This window comes from Drosophila guanche, unplaced genomic scaffold (assembly GCF_900245975.1).
Source record: "Drosophila guanche unplaced genomic scaffold, DGUA_6, whole genome shotgun sequence".
Taxonomy (NCBI): Eukaryota; Metazoa; Arthropoda; class Insecta; order Diptera; family Drosophilidae; genus Drosophila; species Drosophila guanche.
In genome coordinates, this window is record NW_022995744.1 from 8,366,355 (window position 1) to 8,389,403 (window position 23,049).

Here is a 23,049-nt window from a genome sequence, read left to right on the forward strand (position 1 = left end):
GCGTTCGGAATTGATTGGAGTTGCATGTGATTAAGTGCCACATGAAGAGGGGAACACTCAACACAGCCCAGAACGACATGCAAAGAAGGTAACCAACTGAATGGGAAGAACAGATCATGCGTCAGTGATGGGATGTGCAGGAAACGGTTGGCATTTGGGATCTATGTTTGCATAGAAAAAGAAAGGTACATCATTTTTACAGAATATACACAAAATCCAGAGTAGAGAAGACTCTATAACTCCATTCTGCGATTAAGTTAACCAAGAAAACAACTCTCATTGCGGGAAGCTTCGATCTTCAGGATGATCCCATCACTCTCTGCTCCACGCTCTTTATTTTTTCTTTGCTGTGGCTGCAACATGCTAGATGCTGCATGCCGCACAATCGATAACTGTTTTTGGACGGCGTTTCGCGCACGTCCCTCGCATATATCTTAAATGGCAGCAGCAGATAAGACGCACTAATAAGATAAAAACATTTTAATTGCCACTAAACATGGCAGCGCCACAGACATACAGCTCTCCCTCTCCCTCTCTCTCTTTCACTTGATCTCTGTCTATCTCTTTGCCTTTGCTTTAGGCCAAACAACTGTAAAACGGCTGTAGCCATGGCTATGGCAACTACATGCTAGCTATGCCGCTGCTGCTGCTTGCCAGCCTGCTGCCTGCTGCCTGCTAATGGGTTAACAAAACGCCACAGACTGCCAGGCAGGCAGGCAGGCAGGCAAATAAATAAAAATCCGATTTCGTTGAGATTTAATTAAAAGTGAACTTCGATTCGAATGGGACCTTCTTGCTAAGGTGCCAAAACAAATTAAAATGCTTCTGGAGGATTATCAAAACTTTAATGACCCATCAACCGGGGGGAACCATGCTCATCAAATCGACTAAACCAACGATCCAATACGACGACGACTCTGTCCCGCCAATAACCATAAAATCCAGCATAAACTTCGAAGATTGTCAGGGATGCCCACAATGTCCAAGGCGACTTCCAAACCTTGTTGACAAGTTGACCAACACATGCCTTGCCACTGCAACCACTGGCACTGGCACCCATCAAATGGTTAAATTTATGACACAAATAATTTACACAAATTTCAGTTTTTTAGCTTTTCAATTAGCCAGGTTATGGTCAGGTGGAGTGGTGGGCCTCCTGCTGGATAGTCCACTGGGTTCGCCATGGAGTCTCGACTGTGCTCTGTGGAGTGTCGAGTGATGTGGGGTCTATTAAGCCTATTTTTATGACTTTTTAATGCCCTCTTCGGCTTTGGGTGGTCAAGACATTTCAGAGATTTCAATAGGTGCGATTCCCGAACGCGATCAAAAATGAATTCACTTTTATGCTCATGAGCAGCTTCAAGGAGCAGCCCTTTCTGGTATCTGCCTGTATGTCTGACTCTGTGTTTTGTGTGTCTGTGTGGCTGGGGGCTGTGGTTTCTGGCCATGGCAATAAAATTAAACGTTTGTTAGCTTTTCGGTTTTTGGTGTTCGGTTTTGGTGCGTGTGTCTTAAGCGGTTTTAAATATTTATGAGCCCATTTGTAGAATCGTTTGCTCACACAACAAACCCACAGCTACACAAAAATATCATTTTATGGACTTAATAAATTTGAATGTTGTGGTTGTACGACCCACGTGGCAAGTTGTGGCGAAGGTGTGGCATTGAAAAGGTGCAAGGAATCGAAAGTTGTGGAATAGACAGGTCACAGGATATTAATTTTGTGTGATTTATTTTGCACAGAGTTTAGGAAGTTTTGTGCCAATTTATAACGGATTTATATCCAATCTTTAATGCTTCAAAAGTTCCACGCAAAACGTTTTTCTCTTACATTTCATGGGGACAACTGAGAGACAGAGACAGCTTTCTCTGCAGGATTCGTATCTCTCTGAATGGAGAGCGAGCCCAAGAATTGTTGGGCAAGTGCGTATTTATGGCTCATTGGCCAACTTGGAGCACTCCCAGCCACTCCAACATACTTTCAAGTGGCTGGACTTTTGCTTTTCCCGCTCGTAGCTCAGACCAAGGCGAAATCGAGTTAACAAAAGATAAATTCCGCCTCGTCCTGTACTGGCGTCAAGATAAGCTTCCTAGGACATGGGCTACCCCCCACGAAAAAGAGCTCCACAGAGCTCGTGCTGGCACAGGAAAAGGATGGGGGAAACATCAAAGCAAAAAAGCAATAAGTCCTGGGGGCGGAATGTAAATTGAAATACGCGAATGCCAGAGAAAGAAAAGGGGGAAGAGAGTAACTCAAGCAAAGAACCAAAACTTTAACCCCGAACACCGAACCTAAAGCCGTTGCCAAATCCGGACCTACAGCAACATGGCCGGGAAAAAATGGGAAATTCGCGCAACGCACTTTGATTTGCTGGCCAAGATGTTGATGAACCGTCGCGTTCTGAATGAAGGGCTTTAAGGACTACGGCAGATGGAGCGCAAGTGCACTTTGGCCTCTCCAGCAAATATGTCTTCGAGTGTCATCCAGCGGGAGCTCAAAAGCAAATCGCACAAACCCCAAAACGAAGGGAGGGCAGACCACGGAACATAAGTCGTTGCAGGAACAGGAATCGTAGCTAGAGTCGAGTTCGGTTTCGGATTCGGCATCAGGGTCCTTTGTCTTTCTTTGATATGCCGCCCGCGTGCTTTATTAAAATTTCTTTTTTTCCGCCAAAAACGAAGGGAGGGAGCTCCTATCGGGTGGGTGTGTCCCTTTGGGGACATTGTTATAAATTCCTTTGCTGAAAAATGTGAAAAATGCGCCATGTAAATTATTTCTGCGTCATTTTTTCCGCTCCTCGACCAGGCCAAGCCAAGCTTTTATTGTGCATGATAAATTTTTATTGTAATTGGCTGTTGATTTATGGGCCATAGCCGCGACATGGCCGACATACCTCGACATAGCCTCCAAAAAGAATCTCGGGCTCTCGGCTCTCTGATAACAAGTGCTAGATAAACGATTCTCTTTCAATTTGCCATTAATTAAAGAGGAAGGAGGATACTCTTACATATTTCAAGGCTGGTGCGCCTACCACTGCTGCCCCTACAGAGACTCCTCCGATTCAAATGGTGGGTTGGTGGGGCATAAAAACTAATCGCAGCCTTACAGAAATCATCTATGAAATTGCGCTCACTGATGCGTAACCGGCCACCCAAGCAGGAAGTGCAAGGCCAAAATGTAGGCGCAGGAGGAGGAGGAGGAGGAGGAGGCCTCGTTTCATGGCTAACATGCTGAACGCCTCCAAAAAGCCCATTGTTTTTGTCAGATGCTCCACAGTCAAACACCATAAAAGTTTATGAACAGAAGAGAACCGAGAAGAACCGAAGAGCTGAAGAACAGAATCCACCGCCAGCCAGAAGTGGCAGATTTTGTAATGCTTTGTGAAAGATTTCATGGTAATTCCATCGACGGGTTATAACAATTTACAAATTATGTAATCGAAATTTATTGCCTTGCATAGCTGCTGCTGCCTGAAAGAGCTTCTCCTGAGGGCTCCATTCTATTGGGAGCACACACACACACACAGAGGGGCCTCATCGTTACTTTAAACGGACGGGTGGGGTTGTGTGGGGGGCCTAATCTTTGGGTTTTACTTCGATATGCACAGGTGGCTTTGATGGGCGCAACATTTCACTTTAGGCCAGAGTCAGAATCAGAGATTAAGCGAAAAGGAGGCTAACCTATAGAAATTCGAATTGCGAGAAAATGTTCAATTTTAAGCAGAGATTCCTTCAAAATATTCAGAGACAAAGGGATTGATCCATCGATCTATCTATCCTTGATCTATTGATGTAACTTGGTGGAACGACACCGGACTTACCGCTTCCGTCAACGAGTACGCAGACACCTGAACTCTCCCACCTGTGAGCAGCAGCCGGCTTTGATCCCCCTCTGATAAATGGCAACTTGTTCGCATTAAACCTAATTCCTTCAACCCAATCCTAATCCGAATTTGCTCTCTTGGTTGCGCATAGAGCCGTGACCCATTAGTTACGGCACTTTCCAAACAAACTCCAATAATGCAGCCATTAAATGCCAACTATTCTGCCATCAAGTGCTTTAGTTTGACATAAATCTCCAGCGGATGGCAAAAGTTTTGCTTTCGCCACACAAATCTGGGCCTTGCGCACTCCCAAGTGTCCCCCAGACCAATTTTTTCCTACCACACACTCGGCGAGCCCTAGGATCAGCGCTGCCGCTGGGAGCTTATGTTGCAGCTTTAATTAACGGTTTTTTTTTTGGATTGCTGAGCATCGTCCTGCTCCTGCCACATGCATAGAGTTTGGTCAACAGGTGCACAAAGTTTTGACCAGCCAGAACCCTTGTCCCTGGCTCTCTTCTACCCATCCCATCCCATGCCATTTTCTGGCTATTTCCACAGTCTCATCCCAGCGTATTTTTATTTAATTTAGAGTCGCGCCATGCCAGGCAGGACTTTCATGTTGTAATTTCCTCAAATTTACGAGTTTGCTTAGCCCCGGATACGGGTTCGGGATAGTGCACAAAGTAGTGAATTGGGAGTCGGGGCATCCGGTTGGGGACGGTGTTTTAGCAATAGCTGCGCAGAGGAGGCAGGATTTACGACTTGGCTTGCGTTGGGATGGGTTACTCCAAAGCGTAGTTTCACTGCCGGGCATTGGGCTTTCCGGAGCACGGTTATGTCCCTGTCCGTCCCTGGTCCTGTCCGCTGCGGCTTGTTAGCGCCTCGACTCTGTTTTGGGCCGCCTCATTTTATTAGCAGCATCCTCTCGCCTGAACCCGGTAAAACCTACACTAACCATTCCTCCATGAATCCTACTCAACCAGATTGCTGTAAATGAGGCAACTTTTTGCGCCCTTGACTGTATCTCCCCTTGAATATAACACACAGAGAGAGAGAGAGAGAGAGAGAGATAGAGAGTGGGTGGGCGTGTATGTGTGTTTGTGTGTGCTCTTTCAGTAATTTCGCATGCAGTTTATGGCTAGGCATAACAACTAAAACAACAACAAGTCAGGGGCTCATGCAGCTGTTAGAGTTCCCACACCCCGGATGGCTCGGCTCTCTTCGCACACGTTGATGACGATGCCGCTTATAAAAGTTGATCAAAATTATTACTACACCCGAAGAAAACCTTGCATAGTAGAGGAAGGAGACGAAGCAGCAGCAGCAGGAGAATCGTGGGAGGAGATAGAGTAAAGGGCACAACGCTCTTACAGTTGTACAGGTCTAGGCCGCCGCGCCGCGCCCGCACTCACTTCTATTCTCTTTGAGCGAGGCCATGTTCTGGCACAATTAGAGTGTGTGGCCCATTGCCATAAAGTTATGGGATTCATGGCGCACGTTTTCCACAACGCATTTCGGAGTTTACTTATTACTGCAGTTTATCTGTCCAGCCGGAGTGGTGGAAAAGGATAAACTTTCGAAGGCCACATTTCATTAGCTACGGCATATGGCTGCTCGGGCTCTCTTCTTCAGATTCATACAGTACGTTGCGTAAGTTTGCTCGTATGTACGCAGCTTTTACGACTGCACATGGTGTGTGCGATACTAAATTCATATAATGGGGTTATGGCATGTGAATTGCATACTGAGTTATGGTTCGTTATCCTGGGAATTATTTGATTGGCCAGGATATTAGGTTGTACCAAAATATTAACAAATATTATACACTAGTCACAAGACTTTTGCCCTTTACTGTCATGCTCTCCGTTTACAATTTGTTTTGCATCTCATTCTCTCGATAATTTACCAGAATAGAACAGATTCTCTTCCGAAGGAAGGCATAACAAGAGAGAGAGAGAGATCACACTGCTGTCCACACATTACGTTAACAGATCACTTAGCAGTCATGTTCATTCATTTAGCACCCCAAACAAAGTAGGTGAACGCTTGTCCAACATAATAATGAATATATAATCGATCGCAGAGCCATGGAATGCATATTTTTATACGCAATACACTCTTTAATACGTATAAATACATACATGTGTATGCCCCCGAAGTGCTCGTACATGCCTCTCACATGCTTTGGAGTTAATTAACGTAATCATGGTTAGGTGGAAAACAAAGGCGAGCTCGAATCTATGTCTTTTCCGCATTTCGCGGCATTGCATAAAATATTGAACAACGTGAATTGGAGGGTGGATCGGATCGGATTGAATTGAATTGAATTGGATTGAATTCGAGTGGATTCCAATGTTTGGTATGTGAGATTCCAGCGTGTATCATTACCATTTTATTGGCTTACAGCGCCAGTCACCAATGGTGGCTTCCGTTTAGGGTGTACGACACTGATGAAGAGAAGAAGCTGTGGCGAAAATTGTTTTGCCGGCTTTTTCGGAGCGCTCGAATGAACAGCAACATCAGCAGCAGCTGCAACGGCAGCATTAGCCGCGCCCGCTCTGCCACCTCAGGTAAGCCAATAATTAAACACACGTAACTTTGGACGAGACTGTGCTGCTGTAATGTGGTGCACATGCAAATGTTGGCGGCCCATGGAAGCTGTATGTAAATGCAATCGACACTGCTGCTGCTGGCCGACGGTGATGATAATGATGGATGGATTGAAGACCGCAAAGTACGCCACATGCCGCGGCCATGGTGCACTGAACCTGATTACATGAGCGCTTCGTATAAAAGCCCCATGGATCTCCGACGGGCCACACAGTGTTAAAAGCAAACGCGCTCCAATCGGTGGTCAGAGAGTGGGATAAGCTTGCAGGATTAATTAAAGGACTAACCAAGGGACCCACTAAACAAATACAGAATGACCAAAGTGAGTCAACTTTAAGGCGCAATTCATTATTGACGCAATGGGAGTACTTAACCATGATGATGGTTGACGTTGACCCTTCACTGTTCTCATAACGGCAGGTGTAGCTGCTCTCTCTCTATGTGCATTTCTCTCTTAACGCTCCTCTCTCTTTGTTTGCATTTCTCTCTTTGTGAACAGCTAACACAGCAGCGACCTCCGTTAGCAGGGAACATCTTGGCTTTGATGCTGCTGCTGGCATCCACAGGGCTGGAGGCACGCCGCATCGCGCACCGCCGGCTCATCATCCATGTGCCCGTCAAGGTGAAGACCCACCACCACACACATACGGTGTACAAGGCGCTTCGCGGCTCCCACGGTGGTGGTGGCGGGGGTGGAGATATCAAGCAAACCGTCTACAAAGTGCTCGCAAAGGGAGGACTCGTCGGCGGTGGTGGCAGTGGCGGCAGTGGCGGTGGCTATGGCAGCTATGACATGGGCGGCGGCAGCATGGGGGGCATGGGTCACGGCGAAATCACGTACGAGGATATGCACGGATGCGAGAGCGGCAAGGTGATGCCGGCGCATCGGGACATGATTTTCAATCATTTCTCTCGCCACGACGAACCGGAGGATGCATTGGATGCCTTGGCGGCGGACTTTGACGAGGTGCAGGACGAGTTCATAGATGTTAGGGATGGCTGGTTGTGAATAAAGTTACGTGTGGGAAAACATGGACGATTAATTATAAAATTCCAGGCGATAATCCATCCCTCCTCCCTCCTGCAGCAGCAGCTTCAGCTTCAGCTTCAGCATTTGCATGCGACTCCAAAGTAATTACAAAATTGTCGACAAAGCAAGTCCCCAAGTTACCCAAATTCCAATCCCAAAAACATGCCGCCTCAGCTATGAAGTTCGGAATCTGTGTCTTTGTCTCCCAAGTGCCCGCCGAATCCTACTTTGAATCCGCATTTGTATTGTTTAATTAGAGAAGAAGGAAGAGCCAGTGGCGGAGAGTGGGGACGGAGCACTGCAGTCCGTCGGGCACTAGACGCCAACGTCAAGTATTTGCATAGCTCTCGACTCGAGAGCATTCGGCCATGGCTCATGGCTCGCGGCCCCTGGCGCATATTTTAGTAGACGATTAAGAGAATCGATTCCCCAATGAATGAACGAAACGAATGAATGAATGCAATAGGCATACATAAGAAAGCGAATGGTAAAGAATAGTTTTGCTACACTGAGACAGGTGTCCCTCCCCTTATCTATGTAACATTCAGATGAAATTCAATAAAAACGAAATCCACAAAGTGGCTGTACCGTCTGTCGGAATAGTTAAGGAATTTCTTTAGCCTGTGGCTCCTCGGCCAGAACTCCATTTCTTTATCGAAGTATCTCTAACTGTTGGTACTGGGATCACAGATAAAGATAATACCTTGCCAGTAGGATGTCCACTACTGATAGATCGTTTCAAGCGTGTATTAGGAGAAGTATTAGGAGCCATTGATCAATCAATTTTAATCGCTGCCTGGTGTGCCGTTTGAACTGGAGCATCACTGCCATCTGTTAGCCACCGTTTGACATAAGGCAGATTGATCACTACTCCTGGCAGACGCTCTCCCCGTCCAAGAGTTGCAGGCCAACTGCCATGCCTCGACCACAGGTGCCGCTCCCTGAGCGCAAAATAATTTGCGTGTAATTGAAGGCGACAGCGCGTCACGGGTCGTGATGATAAATGCGTCTGCCCGGGCTTATTGCTCTGGGCTCTGGGCCTCTGGGCCACAATTGAGTACCGAATCCGAATACGAATCCGAACCCAATCCAGCGGCCGCTCGACGGGTGGGCCGCATGGCTCTTTTGACTGGCGCCAACTGGTCAGTGGATATGGATGTGGGCTATTTAAAGGCATTTAGCTGGTAATGACATTTAAGTCCAGCGATATAAATCGCACCACCAGCACCACAGAGACCCACAGCAGCAGCAGCAGCAACATTGTTGCAAGTTGCACTCCATTATACATTCAGCCACACAGCAGCGGGGAAGATGGAGAGAGGAGATTGCGCTGAGAACAGTATGTCCCTCAGAGATCAAATGAAGTTGTTGGGCTTTAAGCCGCACCTAATCCACCCGGCACGTGGTAAAGTTTAACCATTGGAAGCTATTTCGAACACTGGATACCCTCTAATATTTATTTTGTTTGCTTTTCTGATCGATTATATTCCATCTGCTGGCATCAAACATTATTCGATTGCTATGATTGTCGTACAGCAATGGCTAAACTGAGAAGGGTACCCATTACACGTGTATTCCCATAAACATGGCATTATATAGGGTATCAAATTCAAGCGAATAGATGAGCAGCTAAAGAACTAAGCGACTGAGCTGCTTACGTCCACCAATGTCCAATGATGATGGGTTGAGCTCCATGGAGCTTTGTCCATCACCTTCGTCTGTGGAACCATCTCCTGGCATTCTGCTCCAGCTCCGACTCTGGCATTATTGGATACGTTAAGCCTTTGCACATATTTGCATCCTGGCTGGCTGGGGCCCGCATGCCTGGCGGCAACAAAGCGTAAAACGATTTGGCCAAAACCAAATAGGCAGTCGCTACAGAACCAGATATGCAGATGGAGGAGAGTGGAGAGTGGGAGGATGGCGGTACCGTACCGGTGGTCAAGTTACCTTTACAATATTTGGCTGCACTAGAAAATGCTCCACCAAATGCTAAATACATTTGTGGGTCGCCGGTTCCTCGTTCTCGTATTTGATTTGCTTTTCGCTTTAGCTTTTGGCCTCCTGTCTGCCTGCTTTCTGGCCTGCGGTCTAAATAAATGTATTGATTTTGGCAAATGGCTTTTTGCATGTCCCCAGCTCCTCCTACATCCACCAACCTCGTCAGAATTGGCCCATTTGAATGATCCACTAAAAATGTTGATACTCTTTCTAAAGAAGGGTTCTCCGAGATATTTAATTAAATTAAAGTACAACTTTAGAGTCCATTCGTGGATTGAAATATGAGACAATAAATGTATTATTCGCCCTCTCTCATTTCTGGGTTGTACCACAAAACATTTAAATGCAAAATCATCCATCAATCAACGCATCAACTTTTCCGCTGATGCCATTTCAGTTTCTGTTGTGTGTTCATTTCGTAATTGAGCCAATCTCCACACTTCCACTCACATTTTTCCCAATTCCACTCTCCCTTTTACTCACCAAGCGGCTTCTGGCTTGTTTACCCTCTGTCTGGCCTTTGATTTTTCATTTTCATTCCACTTTTCACAGCCACAATTTTGGCCATTTTGCTGTTTGCCTAATTGGTTTCATTAGGGAAATATTCGGTTTTCGGTTTTCAGTTTACGGCTTTTGGTTTTCCGGGTGTCTCTTTACCTTTTTCCCCGCCCAAACCCCCGAACACCCAACAGAAATGCTCACTTACCTTCCTTCCGTTTGGTCGAACGTAGAATACCAAAAAATCGACGCTCCTGAGTCGAGTCTGAAAGTGAGCAAGAAGAACAACAAAAAAAGGTTAGAAGTTTGGGGGGGTAAAAAAGTTAGTCGAAAGTTCTTGGGGGTAAAATGAAAACTTTAAGGTGAGTTTGCTGGGCAGAAGAACCTGCCACCGAGTTACACGTGTCGCGCGAGGAAGCAACAACCAAGGCAGGCGGCAGGCATAATTTTCAACAAAGTGACAACTAAATAAATAGAAGAGAGTGCCAAATGGCAAAGTTTCCCTCAGCAGCCAGAAGGAGGATGCGGGCTGGGCTGGTCTCCGTCTACGGCCCTAATTTTAACACCATTAATTTGCGAGGCGAGACCATGGGGCAGGAACCGCACAAAACCTTCGGCAGAGGCTAGAGCCATGCCACCGCCTTCACAGAGGAGATAAAATAGAGAATTTTAAATGAAATGGACACAAGTTTTATTGAATTGAGTGGCAACCAAGGAGCGACATGGAGCAGCAGGAAGGAGCTAGGAGCCGGAAACGGAAACGCATTACTCCTCCGCTTTTGAGCAGAATAGAGCAAGGGCGAGAGAGAGTGGCATGTTGTTCCTGTTTTCTGTTCGTGTGGCCAGCACTTTGCCCCACACGTTTACACGCAATCTTACGGGTGGGGGGGTCAGAAAGTGTGGTTCGAAGTGGCGCCCCAATCAAAAAGAACAGCCAACAAAGTGGCAGGCACCAGAAGCAGCAGCAGAATAAGTTGTGGCAAAGTTTTTGATTTCATGATATATTTATGGGCATCCGCTGCTGCTGCTTCTACTGCTACTTTTGGGGCGCTGTCCAATTCCTTTGAGTAATAAAGTTGGGCGCCTCGGAACAAGTCCTGCCGCCCTAGCCTTCCCTTCCGGCTTACAACTTGAACTTGAGTTATTAATTTATTTCCCTTTTCTTGCCTCAGCTTCCCTTTTGCACAGTTTAAAGTCGATTTATGCAAGGAAAGAGGATTATTAAGTATACGCCGCGTGGGAGCCACATCGAAATTATGATGATAAGTGGAGGCTGTGGTCCAGTGGCACGTGTAACCCGCTAACACAGATACTAACCCTAGGAGAATTTATTTTAAAACTGCGATGACATTTTAGCTACTGCTCCAAAAGGCTGCACAGGACAAGGACCACTGGGAAGCACCTGGGAATGGGTATGCAAATCCTGTCTAATGGGAAAAAGCTGCCCATGGAATCAATTAAATATTAAATAAACCATATATCTCTCCCTCTATATGATTTTCCCCCAGGATATTGAAGTGAAAGGCAAACACAATCGCAAAATGCTCGGCGAAAACTTTATGAGCCAGCGTAATCCTGGCAATTATGTGCTGGCTGCTGCTGCTGCTGCTGCTGGGCTGCTCTCTCCCGAAGAGCAAACATTATCTCCATATTGCATGATAGTATAAAGTAAAGCAATAAGTGGAGCAGGAAGAGCAGAAACACATGCCACATGCAGCATACATACATGGTCCGAACGTGCTGCTGCATGAGCATTAAATTCAGAGTGATGTGAAATGATTTGAACAGGTGCAACAGCAGCAGCAGCAGCAGCAGTAGGAGGAAGTAGCAGTCCCAGCAATACGAGTAGGAGTGGGATGGGCAGGGGCAGTGATAGTCACAGTGACAGCAGCAATACAAGGATAAAGAGAACGAGTGGAAACTTGGCAAAAAGACTAATTATGTATTCATTAAAATGGCAAACGGCAAAAGGAATACATATGTACATATGTCTGTCTGAACATACGAGCATCCGCATTCAGAGCATGCTTCTCCTTTGGCAATGAAATTAAATGAAAATACCGAACTCCAAAGGGATAGGAATAGGGCTGGGAAAGCGACTGCTCCAGGAGTCATGAATGAATGCAGTTGTGTATTACATATATATTATGCAGAATGGCTCCACCTTTCCATCTGCGGATGGGTTTTCTCACATTTTGATTATGATTATAACCTAATCTGTGAGACACCTACCCACCCACAGAGGGGGGCAGAAAGATGATTCCTAAATGCACACATTTATCATATTTGCACGAGATTCTGCTCTGTTTGGGGAGAAACCGCATTAATGTGCAGGTGGGAAAACTAGTTTAAAGATTTTCTCTCATTTTAGATTCTGCTAAGATACTTTGCAGGGAAACTTCTAGTACTATTTGCTGATTGTGGTAGAGTTTGAAGTGGAGTTTATTTTATTGCAAGCATATAGTGACGGATTCTATGGAAGAAAACCATTTGGTTATCATAAGGATACCAAGCATAGGCTTCAGTTTTTAGTACAAATATTAAATCTAGTTAGAGGGGTTCCTTGGTCGTTGATTGGTCCATTCTGGTGATCATTAAAAGATATTTGAGTTAGCCAGAGAATCCCCCAAAGATTCCCTTGAAGAAGCGATAAATGGGTTTGGGTATTTCCACTGCAAATAGAACAGAGCTCTCCTCTCCCTCCTCCACAGGCACAACAGCAGACTGTGAGCGACTTTGGTCCTTGAGGGGCAACTTCAGTTGCTGCTGCTGTTTCTGTTGTTGGTTTAGTTGAGCGAGAATCAACTGCTGAATGGCTGCATTCTGGCTCTGCTTTTGTCCATTGCCTATGCCAATACCATTGCCCCCAGGGAACTGCAGCGGTTGCCCCACATAGAACTTGGATGTCTTCAGTAGATCCTCGATCTTAATGGTGCCCACAGTCGGTTCCTCCTTGGGTGCCGTCTCCTGGCTCGCCTCTGGTGCAGGTACCAGCAGCGGCAAGGCAGCCAGATTCACGGGCAGTAGGACATTTGTGTTCTGTCCCTTTTCGCCACGACCTTCCTCGGAGGCTTGGTTCAGCAGTGGATTGGAGATCAAGTAGAAACGATTGCCGGTCTTCTGTTGTTGATTCTGCTGCTGGTTGGATGATGACTCATCGCCAAAGCCGCGGAACTTCTCAAAGTACTGGTAGCTTTTCGGGTGTGGGTTTCCACTGGCGGACTGTCCCTTGTAGAATGGATTGGGTAGCAGCACCAAGCTGAGTCCCACAACCTTGGGGAAATCGGTGAAGGGATTGGGCAGTGGAGGGAATGGAAATGCGCCTCCTCCCGATGGTTTTCCGTCCTCATAGACGTAGGTCACGTTGCCCGACGGAGAAGTGCCGTTCACATAGGTCGTCTCCTGCTTCTCGAAGAGATTGGGCAGGAAGGGGAATGGCTTCTTCTGGTTCTGATAGAAGTGCGTGTGATTGTGTATGTGCTGTGTCACATTGGCGCCCGTGGTGTTCCATGTGGGCACGAACTCCACCTTGTTGCCCGTCTGGAATTTGTTGAAGAGATGCGAGTACTGAGCATCGGTGACATTAAATTGTTGCGCTCCCGGATACTTGAAGATCTTGTCCAGACTGGGCAACCCCTGGAGTTGGCCCACATTGTCGTACTGCAGCAGGGTTTGTCCGGGCTGCTCGAAGACCAGCTCGATCTCGCGGCCTTTGATCTGTCCCTTTGGCTGCTCTGCCTGTTCCTTGGGCTGCTCTGGCTGTGGCTTCTGTTGCTCTTCCTTCGGGATAATTGGACCTGTAGCCTGTTCCTTCTGCTGCTGCTCCCGCTGGTTGATTTCAGACTTAACTTCTGGCGTTTCCTGGTTGGCCTGAATCACTTGGGTTTCCTCTTGAAGCACTTGCTTCTCCTCCGGAATCACTTGGTTCTCCTGAATCCCCAGGATTTCCTTTAGTTTCTCCACTTCCACTGCTTCCACAGGTTTGATTGCTTCCGGGGAAGCACCAATCTGCAGGGCGGGTGGAACCTTCACCTGTTCCGTCGCCACTCCACTGTCAATGATTCCGGCCTGAGCCGCTGCCATCAGAAGACCAAGTAGAACCAGTAGACGCAAGGTATGCTTGAGGAGAAGTTATGGAGAGAGTCCATGATTAGACCCAGAGAAACCTTCGCTCTTTCTGGTGGATTACTTACCATGTTGAGGAATTCAGTTGAACTGTGTCTTACCCTCAGGTTTTCCCGACTATTTATACAGATCGGGTAGGAACCTTTTCCTCTGCTTATCTCTAACCGGAAGTCTACCGAAGTCCCCAATCTTTAGGGCCACTTTGCTTTCCATATAAAAATATTTTCTTTTTTTGGTGTTCACTTAGCAGAAGGCGCCAGTGGCAGTGGAATATCGATGGTTGAAATGAAATTGCACTTAAAATTATATTGTGCGAGTGTCTATCCATGCTCCGCCCTCGTTCGTCGTTATCAATGGTTGTTCCTGCCACCGATTTGGTTTGTTTTTCTCTCGTTTTACGTGCAACATGAAAATGCCATTGTTTCCGAGGCGCACACAAACGGAAATCTATGACTCGCTTTACAATGTTTCCACTCCCTCCTTCAACAAAAAAAAAAACAACAACAGCAAGAACGGAAGTAACTATCAAGGATGGGAGTGACGAAGGCGTAGATACTCTAAAGGAACAAAATACACTCGGAAATAGGGAAATTCAATCCGAAATATGCAGATTCTTGGGAGACTATAAACTGATTAGATTTATTCTTCGTTCTACCATATTTTGCCGGCTCTTTCGTACATGATTCAGAAGTAGTTTTCGCTGACGTTTAGGAAGTAGCTTTAAATGTAGTTTCTTCTCTCACAAACTTCTTCTCAAACGCATAATACCCTGCAGCTTTTAGAGCATTCAAACTACACGGGCAAGTGCAAAAGACTGTCGTCTGTGAGGAATGTGAGCAGCAGGAGCTTAAGGCAAACGCACCCATAGCATAGCACAGAGACTAAGCCAAAGGATGGAACAGCTGGATGGGAGGGAAAGGAACGGCAAGTGCACATCAGCTGCATATTCATGCCGGAGCGAGAGCTTTATCTTTGGAACTTTGTCTTTGTGCCCCATTTTCCTCCCTGTTGTCGATGGCTCTGTTCCTGGTTCTGTCCCTGTTCCTGTCTCTGCTGACAGGTCGCCAGGTTAGTGAGCGATGAGCTCTGAGAACCTGGTCATTGACATGACACAGAAGAGGTATTTCTCTTCATGCACAGAGATGTAGATGGATGGATGTTGATGCCTCCTGCTGGGCTACGTAATTGAATTCGTATTTTTGGAGGACTACCATGTGACGCAGGAAGGAAGGAAGGGAGAATGATTTTGTCATTGACAGAACTCCAAATGTTTGAATCGATTATGGAAGCAGAGCAAAGGCTGAAGGAATCTCCCCATGAGAGATGTCAATAATAGGTTGGATTAAAAGTCTGCTATAATTGGAGCGATCGAGAGCTGAGTGCCACCTGTGGAAGTGGAGAGCTCCTCTCTTTGTTCAGTTCAACAATTAACTTTCAGATTCACATGGTTTTTTCTTCCGAACAAGTTTCCGCCTGTAAAATCAGTTTCGCTTGCGATTTTTCATCCATGCATAATTCACACCCGAAAATACAATCAAGGGGCAATTATTTTGTTGTTTTTCCAACCGCAATGGAAAATTTGTTTTGTGTTTTCTTTTTTTTTTTGGTTTGTGCTGGTGCAAAATAAAACTACAATTTAAGCACTCCCCAGTTGAAAGATTCAAAGACTGGAAATTACCAAGAGGCCAAAAGCCCAGAACCCATTCAGAGAGCAAGGATTTCACATTTCCGAGGCCTGTCAGCAGTCCACTGCCAAAGCTGAAGATGAAGCTGAGAGTCTGCGACTGAGGCTGAAAACTGAAGTTTGAGGCAAGAAATTGTTTGGCGCTGCGGCAGATGAGCTGTTGAAATTGCAAGTGCGGCACTTGCTCAATTTTTCATGAGCCTCCCACAAGTCAAGACAGCAGCAAAAGTGAAGAAGTAAACTGAGAAGAATCGACTTTGGGATACACTGTGGACAGGTATGGGGTGTTGGGGGTTCTGAGAGTTTCTTATACCTAAAATCAGAAGAATATTTTGTGATATCAAATATTACTTCAACTCAAACTTAACTATGTGGGGAACTATCCCTTGAAAATAAATTCTCAATAACTAAAAGACGTTGAAACTATGGCACAGGAATGCGCCTGAGCTGCAACCCACACACAAACTCCACTCGAAACGTTGCAAAAGGAGCATCCTGATGTTAGAGGTGGAGAGTACGGAGAGGCAGGGAGATCTGTGAAAAGGTGAAATTAGCGGGGCCAACATCTACCGGCTTCTCGGGCAGCCGCATCGTGGCCAGACAATGAGGCGAGCAGCGGCCCTTGACTTGGCCGAGTCCCATTGCCAGTCTCAGAGAAAAGCAGAGTGGCAAGAGGCAGGAGTAACAGGAGCAGAGGCCAAAGCAAAAGCGAAGAATAAAATAAAACAAGCAATGGCAACGAATCCGCGACAAAAACAGAAACACCAAAAGAACGAGAGAGAGAGAGAGAGCGTGAAGACAGTGCAGATGGAGGGAGGGAATGCGAGCGAGACAGCCACAATAATGCCCAAGGCCAAAGCAGCGCGAGGAGCACAACATCATTATCATCATTCTCACGTGCAAGGTGTATTTAAATAAGGCGAGCAATTCGCTGAAGAAACTCGACACTTTAGTTTGAGCAATAGGAACGAAAGGCAACTGACCTCACCTTACTTACTACGACCTTGCGCATTGGTCAGAGAGCGCATGAGAGCAGCATAATCGTTGTGATGGTCAGGGAGAGCAGAATCATCATCATCATCATCATCAGCATTCCCAAAGTCAGCGAACAGATAAGCGCGGGCCATTGATGTTGGTGTAGCACAGCAGCAAACGAAATAGAGAGGGAGTGAGGGAGCGCAGTGCAGTTCTTCAATGCCCCCTCCACCGCTCAATTTTTGTTCTCTTTTTTTTTTGGGGCCGAACTCTTTCGTTTTGGGTGTGTGCAGTGCAGCGACGATAAGATCAGCGTTTGTGAGGGAAGAGACCAGCCGGCCGCTTGGCCGTGGCCCTGGCTTTGGGTGGATTTGGTGGCATCTGCAGCAGGTGTTTCGCTTTCAGGCTGCTGATGCGGCTGCCACACAATATGGGTAACAAGTTGCACCGTGCACCAGCCTGCACACACCATTCTGCACCAACTTTATCGCCACATAATTCACACGGAAGAGGGACTGGGAGTGGGAGTGGGAGTGGGAGTGGGAGTAGCACTGGAGGCATGGATTGATTGACTCTCGCCATGGGGAAAGAGTGACGGTAGTGGAAGTACGAAATGGAAAAATCAAACATCAGAGCAATGGAGGGAGTTGCAAGAGCTGGCCAAATAGCCCGGGGACTCTTCAGGGTGCCTGCAAGCTGCCACACATTCAGCCAAGAGTACGCTCCACTAGGTAAATATGGCAGACGACACAAAGGGCACACAACATCCCGCATTCAACGCCAGCAACACATCCGTATGCCCCATCAAGATCTGGCCATCATCAGCCAGTCCCGTCCCACATTCTGGTACATAATCCTCCTCCTGTAGTTGCCTCTTCCTGTCATCGTCCTGTTCTCCTCTTGAACATCGCTTAGAATTCAAAACATTTCAGACAAATTGGCGTCGCTTTTGAGCTCCCCACGTGTGACAAAATGCAATGCAAACAGCGGAAGAAGAGGAAAGGGAACGGCACAGTCCCCAGTGGGAGAACCCCACCTTCTCTCCTTCTGCACCACCATCTGGACAATGCCCGGGAACCAGGCCCGAGGAATGGAGTCGAAAGTGCGGCGGCCTTGTTTAATTTATGCCAAAACATTTCTGAAGCGACGTTGACGACATCATTTGGCCTGGCAGAAACGATGGAGAATGGAGACGGACAGACACATTGGACAGTTGGCCACCAGCCCAGCACCCCTTCCCCCTCTTTTGCTGGTGGTGTTGCATGGACTGCCCTGGGATTGAGGCGTCACTTGATATGCAATAAATAAGCTGCTTCTGCTGCTGGGAAAAGTGTTAACGAGCCTGCAACGGGAGAGGGCAAATGCAGAGGGAGAAGTCCCTCTGTTGAGGGCCCCTAGAGAGAGAGAGCTACTTTTGTGTGCCGGACGCAGGCACTTAGAGAAAAGCAAAAAACATGCAATGGGTAGAAAGAACTTGTATCATTTAAGACAGAGAGTTCTTAAGAGATAGCAGTTTATGATATAGTTTCCCATGAGCGTTAAGATCTAGTGTCATTCCAGATAGAGAGGATTTCCTGTGGATTTTCTTATCTCTGCTACAACCTGTTCTATCCAGAACCTTTCCTTTCTCTCAGTGCAAGTTGCAACGCCTTGGCGCCACAAAATGAACGCCACTCATGGGGCAACGTGCACGAGACAAGAATGTGACCCATTTTTAGCACCCGTACAGTGGCTCTTTCCCCCCATAGAGTCTTCCCCTCCTCTAAGCAGAGTGTCTGCTGCTGTTGTTTGTTTAAATGTTTGCCCATATATGGTACAGTCAGCTACATAAATATGTGAACAGCTTTTAGCACCTTGCCCCCGCCACTCTTGAGTGGCACACTCATAACCACACACAGTCACACACACTCTAGAGCTGAGCTGACGCGGAGAGAGACATTTGAACGTGTCTCAGTGGTTCTGCACTAATCCCTCGGAGCACGTGCGTCCAAGCACCAGACAATGAGAGGTTTCCAGCAGCCAGAACTTATGCCATGATTCCCTTTTCTAGGGGGAATATGGAAATCCAGTTGTTAAATTTACTTTCCAATAAGTAGTCCCGATATTTTCCTTATTTTCAATTATTCTTTTTCCTCATTCTCACTGATTCGCTGCTAAAGGCGGGGCCATTTTCAATTAAGCAAAATTAAAAATTTATTACGAACCACAGCAGAAAGAAAACAAAGGCGGCAGGCAGCAGGAGAACAAGGAAGAGCGCGTAGAGTAAATTGCAGAAGGTACTTCGGGGTAAAAGAGATGTTTATGTTTTCATTAAAAAAAAAGAAAGGAGAAACCGAATCATGGGTTGGAATGGCAAAGATGGGTGGTATGGGTGGCTGTGCGTCGGTGGATGATTGGACTGTGCTTTGGGGTCGGTTCGGTTCGGTTCAGTTCGGCTTGGTCCTGTCCGCGCGCTATCCGTTTGCCCGTTTTTATTTGTGTTGAAGTTTTAATCATTGAAGTGACATTGACAGCACAGCAGCATCAGCCCCTGATGTCAGTGGTGGGCCATGCCTCATTCACAAAGACTCTTTTTTCCAAATTGTGGCAAGTGGAATTTTCGCTGTGAGAGAGCCAACAAAATATTTATGAGTTTTAAGTGATTATTGAATTTGATATGCGGTCGGGCCGCAGCGCCATGCAGATATTTCTTTTTTTTTTTTTGGCTCTCATCGTAAGGATATTAAAAAAGTTTTTAATAACGAGTTAGAAAAGTTGAAAAGGCGCTCAGATTTACGGAAGAACGAACAAGTTCAGTTTTATTGCCCCATGTGTTTTAAGGGTTTCAATGATTAACGAGGGAAGGTTTTTTTTTTTTTTGAATAAAACTGTTTGTCAAGGGGCGGATCAAATGGAAATTAATGTTTATTCAAGAGCATCAGCCTTTTAAACAAATATAAAGGGCTCTGGGTATGGTTGACGATGGCTGCAAGAGGGTTAAATAATCATTTAATTGCATGATACATATTTTGTAAAATATATTCTCTATGATGTAGCAATTATACCTTCTGCTGTGAATGCTGATCAAACCCTTTATTTGTCTACACTTTTAATTATATTCAAATAGGCTTTGAATATATGAAAGATCCGCTGAAGTGTATCTCTTATAGTTTCGATATCGGGGGTTGACAATTGATCATCTTCATCTGATTGTGTATTCAGAAAAAAGAGCTTGCATAGATCCAAATAGAATTCCAACTTGGATCGAACCACTAAGATCGAGTGGATCGGGTGGAAACTTGGATACAACTTACTCGTATTGAAAGTGTAACATTAAATTTCCGTTTAATAGACCAACTTTTGCCAGCTATCTCTCCCACTCTCTCTCCCTCTATCTCTCCCTGTTAGTCACTCTTCTCGCTTTCTTTTTCTGCCTCTTTCCACCTCTTTAGCACTCGACAAATAAACCGTTGTTACAGTGTTGCAAACGTTATATTTCAATTAGCATAGCATTTCCATGGCGTAACCAGCATTTATGCGGCGATAAGTTTTCTTCAATTAAAACTTTGCCACAAAAGACACACACAACACCCACACACACGCACACATATAGAATATTTGGAGGCAAACTTTTGCATACATTTTAATGAATCTGATTCGAGTGGAGAGCGCCGTCAACTTTTGTTACTTCATAAATCTGATGGCGCATCGCTTGGAGTACTTTTTGTGTAAGTAAATATAATTTTGAGGCGCCACTAATAACACACTTCCGTTGTTGCCCCCTCTGCCTCGTCACTCTCTTTGGAGGGGCTTTCCCTCAATAACAATGGCGACGGCAACGACTTCCGCTCTGAGGCACACAAAGCACAAACACACACACACACACATATGCATATGTAAGGAAAAGCCGCTTGGGGGATTACCCCGGAATACGTACCAGGGGTACGGATTCTAGGTTTTTATTTTTGTTGATTTTTCCTTCCCACAAGTTTTATTTTATTTTATTTTATTTTATTTTAATTTTTGTTCGTAGTTTTATTCCATATTTGTTTCCAACTTCTGTCTCGGAAAGTATTTGGTTATTTTTTATTTCAAAAACAATTCTCCAAAAAAGGTTCAACGCACGCTGTGTGGATGCAACGGATCGAGGAGCGGAATGCTTTTGCTGCTACTGCGGCTATTGGGAAGACCCGGATGCCGGCTATAGTCGAACCACAAGCAACAGACGGCGAACACAGACTGAAAGCTGGAGCTGAAGCCTCGTGTTCGGCGCGCAAAAACACTGCTTTTTTGCAAACTGTTGAAAAATCGCACGGAAAATGTGTAGTGGAAACGCACACACGAGCGCTCCGTACACGAAGACCACACGAAGCCACGAGGCAGTTAGCAGCTAGCAGAAACCAAAACAACAACTAGCAGCAGATGTGGAGCCTAAGCTAAACCCGAAGCCGCCAGTGCCGCAAGAGCCAGAGCCGAAGCTGAAGCACCAAAACGATGCTCGTGGTATACACATGTTGCAAGCAGCATCATCCCAGCGGCAAATGTTGCTCGCATGCCACAAACGTGCGCATGAGAAAATGTTGCTAAACGTTAAATAGTGTTGTTGTTTGTGCTGTGGATACCCTGTACTTGGGATCAGCAAATTGATGGGAGATAAATTTTCCATTATCCAGATACAGTTGAAAAGATATGGCACTCCCCTTTTTGTAAAGAGAACAGAAACAAATTAAAATTCTCTTAAGCTACCGCTTAAAGGGTAGCCTTTTGTTCGAATTTCAATTATAGAATTCCTACATGTTTTTGTTGGTGTTGCCTGTTTGTGCGTTTAGGCGGGAAAAATATGTGTGTTGTGGTGGCCAGAACACAGAAGCCAGAAGAAGCGGCTTTTGTAAGCTGCAGCAACCCAGCCATGTAGCAGTGATTATTTTGTCAATTGCAGTGACACAAAGGCATGGCATCTATCTCTAATACCGGGGTCCCAGTCCCAGTACCAGCCCCTCCTTCTACTCCTTATTTGGCGATTATTTCGTTGTTGTCTTTTGTTCATACAAAGGATGAGAAGATTGAGAGGGGCTAAAGGGGAGAGGAGATCCTAAGTAGTTGTGGATTGTTTAGAGAGTGCTTTGAGAGGCATTCAATTGATTCCCATGAATGCCGCATCGAGTGGCAGCCACATCAAAGCGTGTTTCCACTCTTTGTAATGGATATATCCCCACATTCACACACAAATAAACATCTACATCTGTACAAATCTCTATCTATATCGTTGGTTCTGTATAATTTACTTAGCTGATTAGTGGAATAAGCCGATTATGCAAATGTTTTTGCTATGTTCAAAACCAGGGAAATTAAAACGAGAGAAGTGTGTGGGAAATTCCAACATGAAATCATTTTCATTTGCACAAATAAAATGCAGACAGGCAGAAACCAATTGCAAATAAATATTTAATAGAAGTACACGCATATTTTGTGTATATATATTTTAAATCAATTAAAATATTCCGAACAAGACTCCACTTCCACTTGTTTGCTCCTTAAAACGGCAGGCAAACGGCAGGCTTTTGTCCTACGCCACCCCCAACAGGAATCCATTGAATTCATTTGTTTAACCAACTAAAAACTATTTTATTGTTACCACACTCGATGGCTGTTTTTCCCACACATTTTCCACGCACAGTCGTACAGTCGTACAATAATTTCCATGTTCTTATTGTTGAATAATACGTACGCTGGATAATTGCTGCAATTGAGTGCTTAAATAAATAAAACCAACTAAAACTCGAAGCACGGTATATCAGGAACGGACATGAAGAGGCAAGTCTTGGCAAGTTTTGAAAAAACCAGGCTTTAAAATATTTAAATCTTTTAATCAATAAATAATAATCACAAACTGCCACAAGAAAATAATGTTTTACGATTTAAAGGTGAACAAAAATTAGTTGGGGTTAATTAAAGAAGATTTTGATGGCAGATATATTTCAAATGTTGAGTACCTGAATATTAATTTGCTGTTAAATTCTTTAGCGTCACAGACCCAAAATCCTTATTTAATGGAACACTTTAATCAACTTTTAGCACCATTAAAGACCTCCGTTAGGTCGCTTTGAGGGAGAAAACTGTCCCCACTCACAGGCCCACAATTGGTTTCCATTTCCTCATCAAATTAAATGAAACGAAATCAAATGAAATGCAATAAAATGGAATACAATCGAGTCGCTCCGGAAGAGTCGCGACTGTGGCAAGCAGCTCTGCTCGGGCAAAAGCGAACAAAATTAACGAAAATCATTTCAACAGCTCCAGGCGCCTGCCCCCCCACAACCCCA

The 23,049-nt window shown here is 45.6% G+C and overlaps 3 protein-coding genes across 3 annotated transcripts in view; 1 reads left to right on the forward strand and 2 right to left on the reverse strand.

Moving 5' to 3' along the window:
• LOC117579230 overlaps positions 1-23,049 on the reverse strand; it is a 40,134-nt gene that overhangs the window by 5,397 nt on the left and 11,688 nt on the right. Inside the window, exon 2 of the mRNA XM_034265011.1 lies at positions 10,172-10,228. Coding sequence (XP_034120902.1) covers positions 10,172-10,228 — 57 coding nt within the window. The remainder of the gene's footprint in view (positions 1-10,171; positions 10,229-23,049) is intronic.
• LOC117579234 (keratin, type II cytoskeletal 1) lies at positions 6,658-7,593 on the forward strand. The gene is made up of 2 exons (XM_034265015.1): positions 6,658-6,756; positions 6,934-7,593. Exons 1-2 carry the CDS (start codon positions 6,748-6,750, stop codon positions 7,441-7,443), a joined length of 519 nt encoding a protein of 172 aa, XP_034120906.1. The 5' UTR covers positions 6,658-6,747; the 3' UTR covers positions 7,444-7,593.
• On the reverse strand, positions 12,382-14,281 carry LOC117579232. Its single transcript, XM_034265013.1, has 2 exons — positions 14,157-14,281; positions 12,382-14,082 (listed from the first exon to the last, which is right to left on the reverse strand). Exons 1-2 carry the CDS (start codon positions 14,157-14,159, stop codon positions 12,574-12,576), a joined length of 1,512 nt encoding a protein of 503 aa, XP_034120904.1. The 5' UTR covers positions 14,160-14,281; the 3' UTR covers positions 12,382-12,573.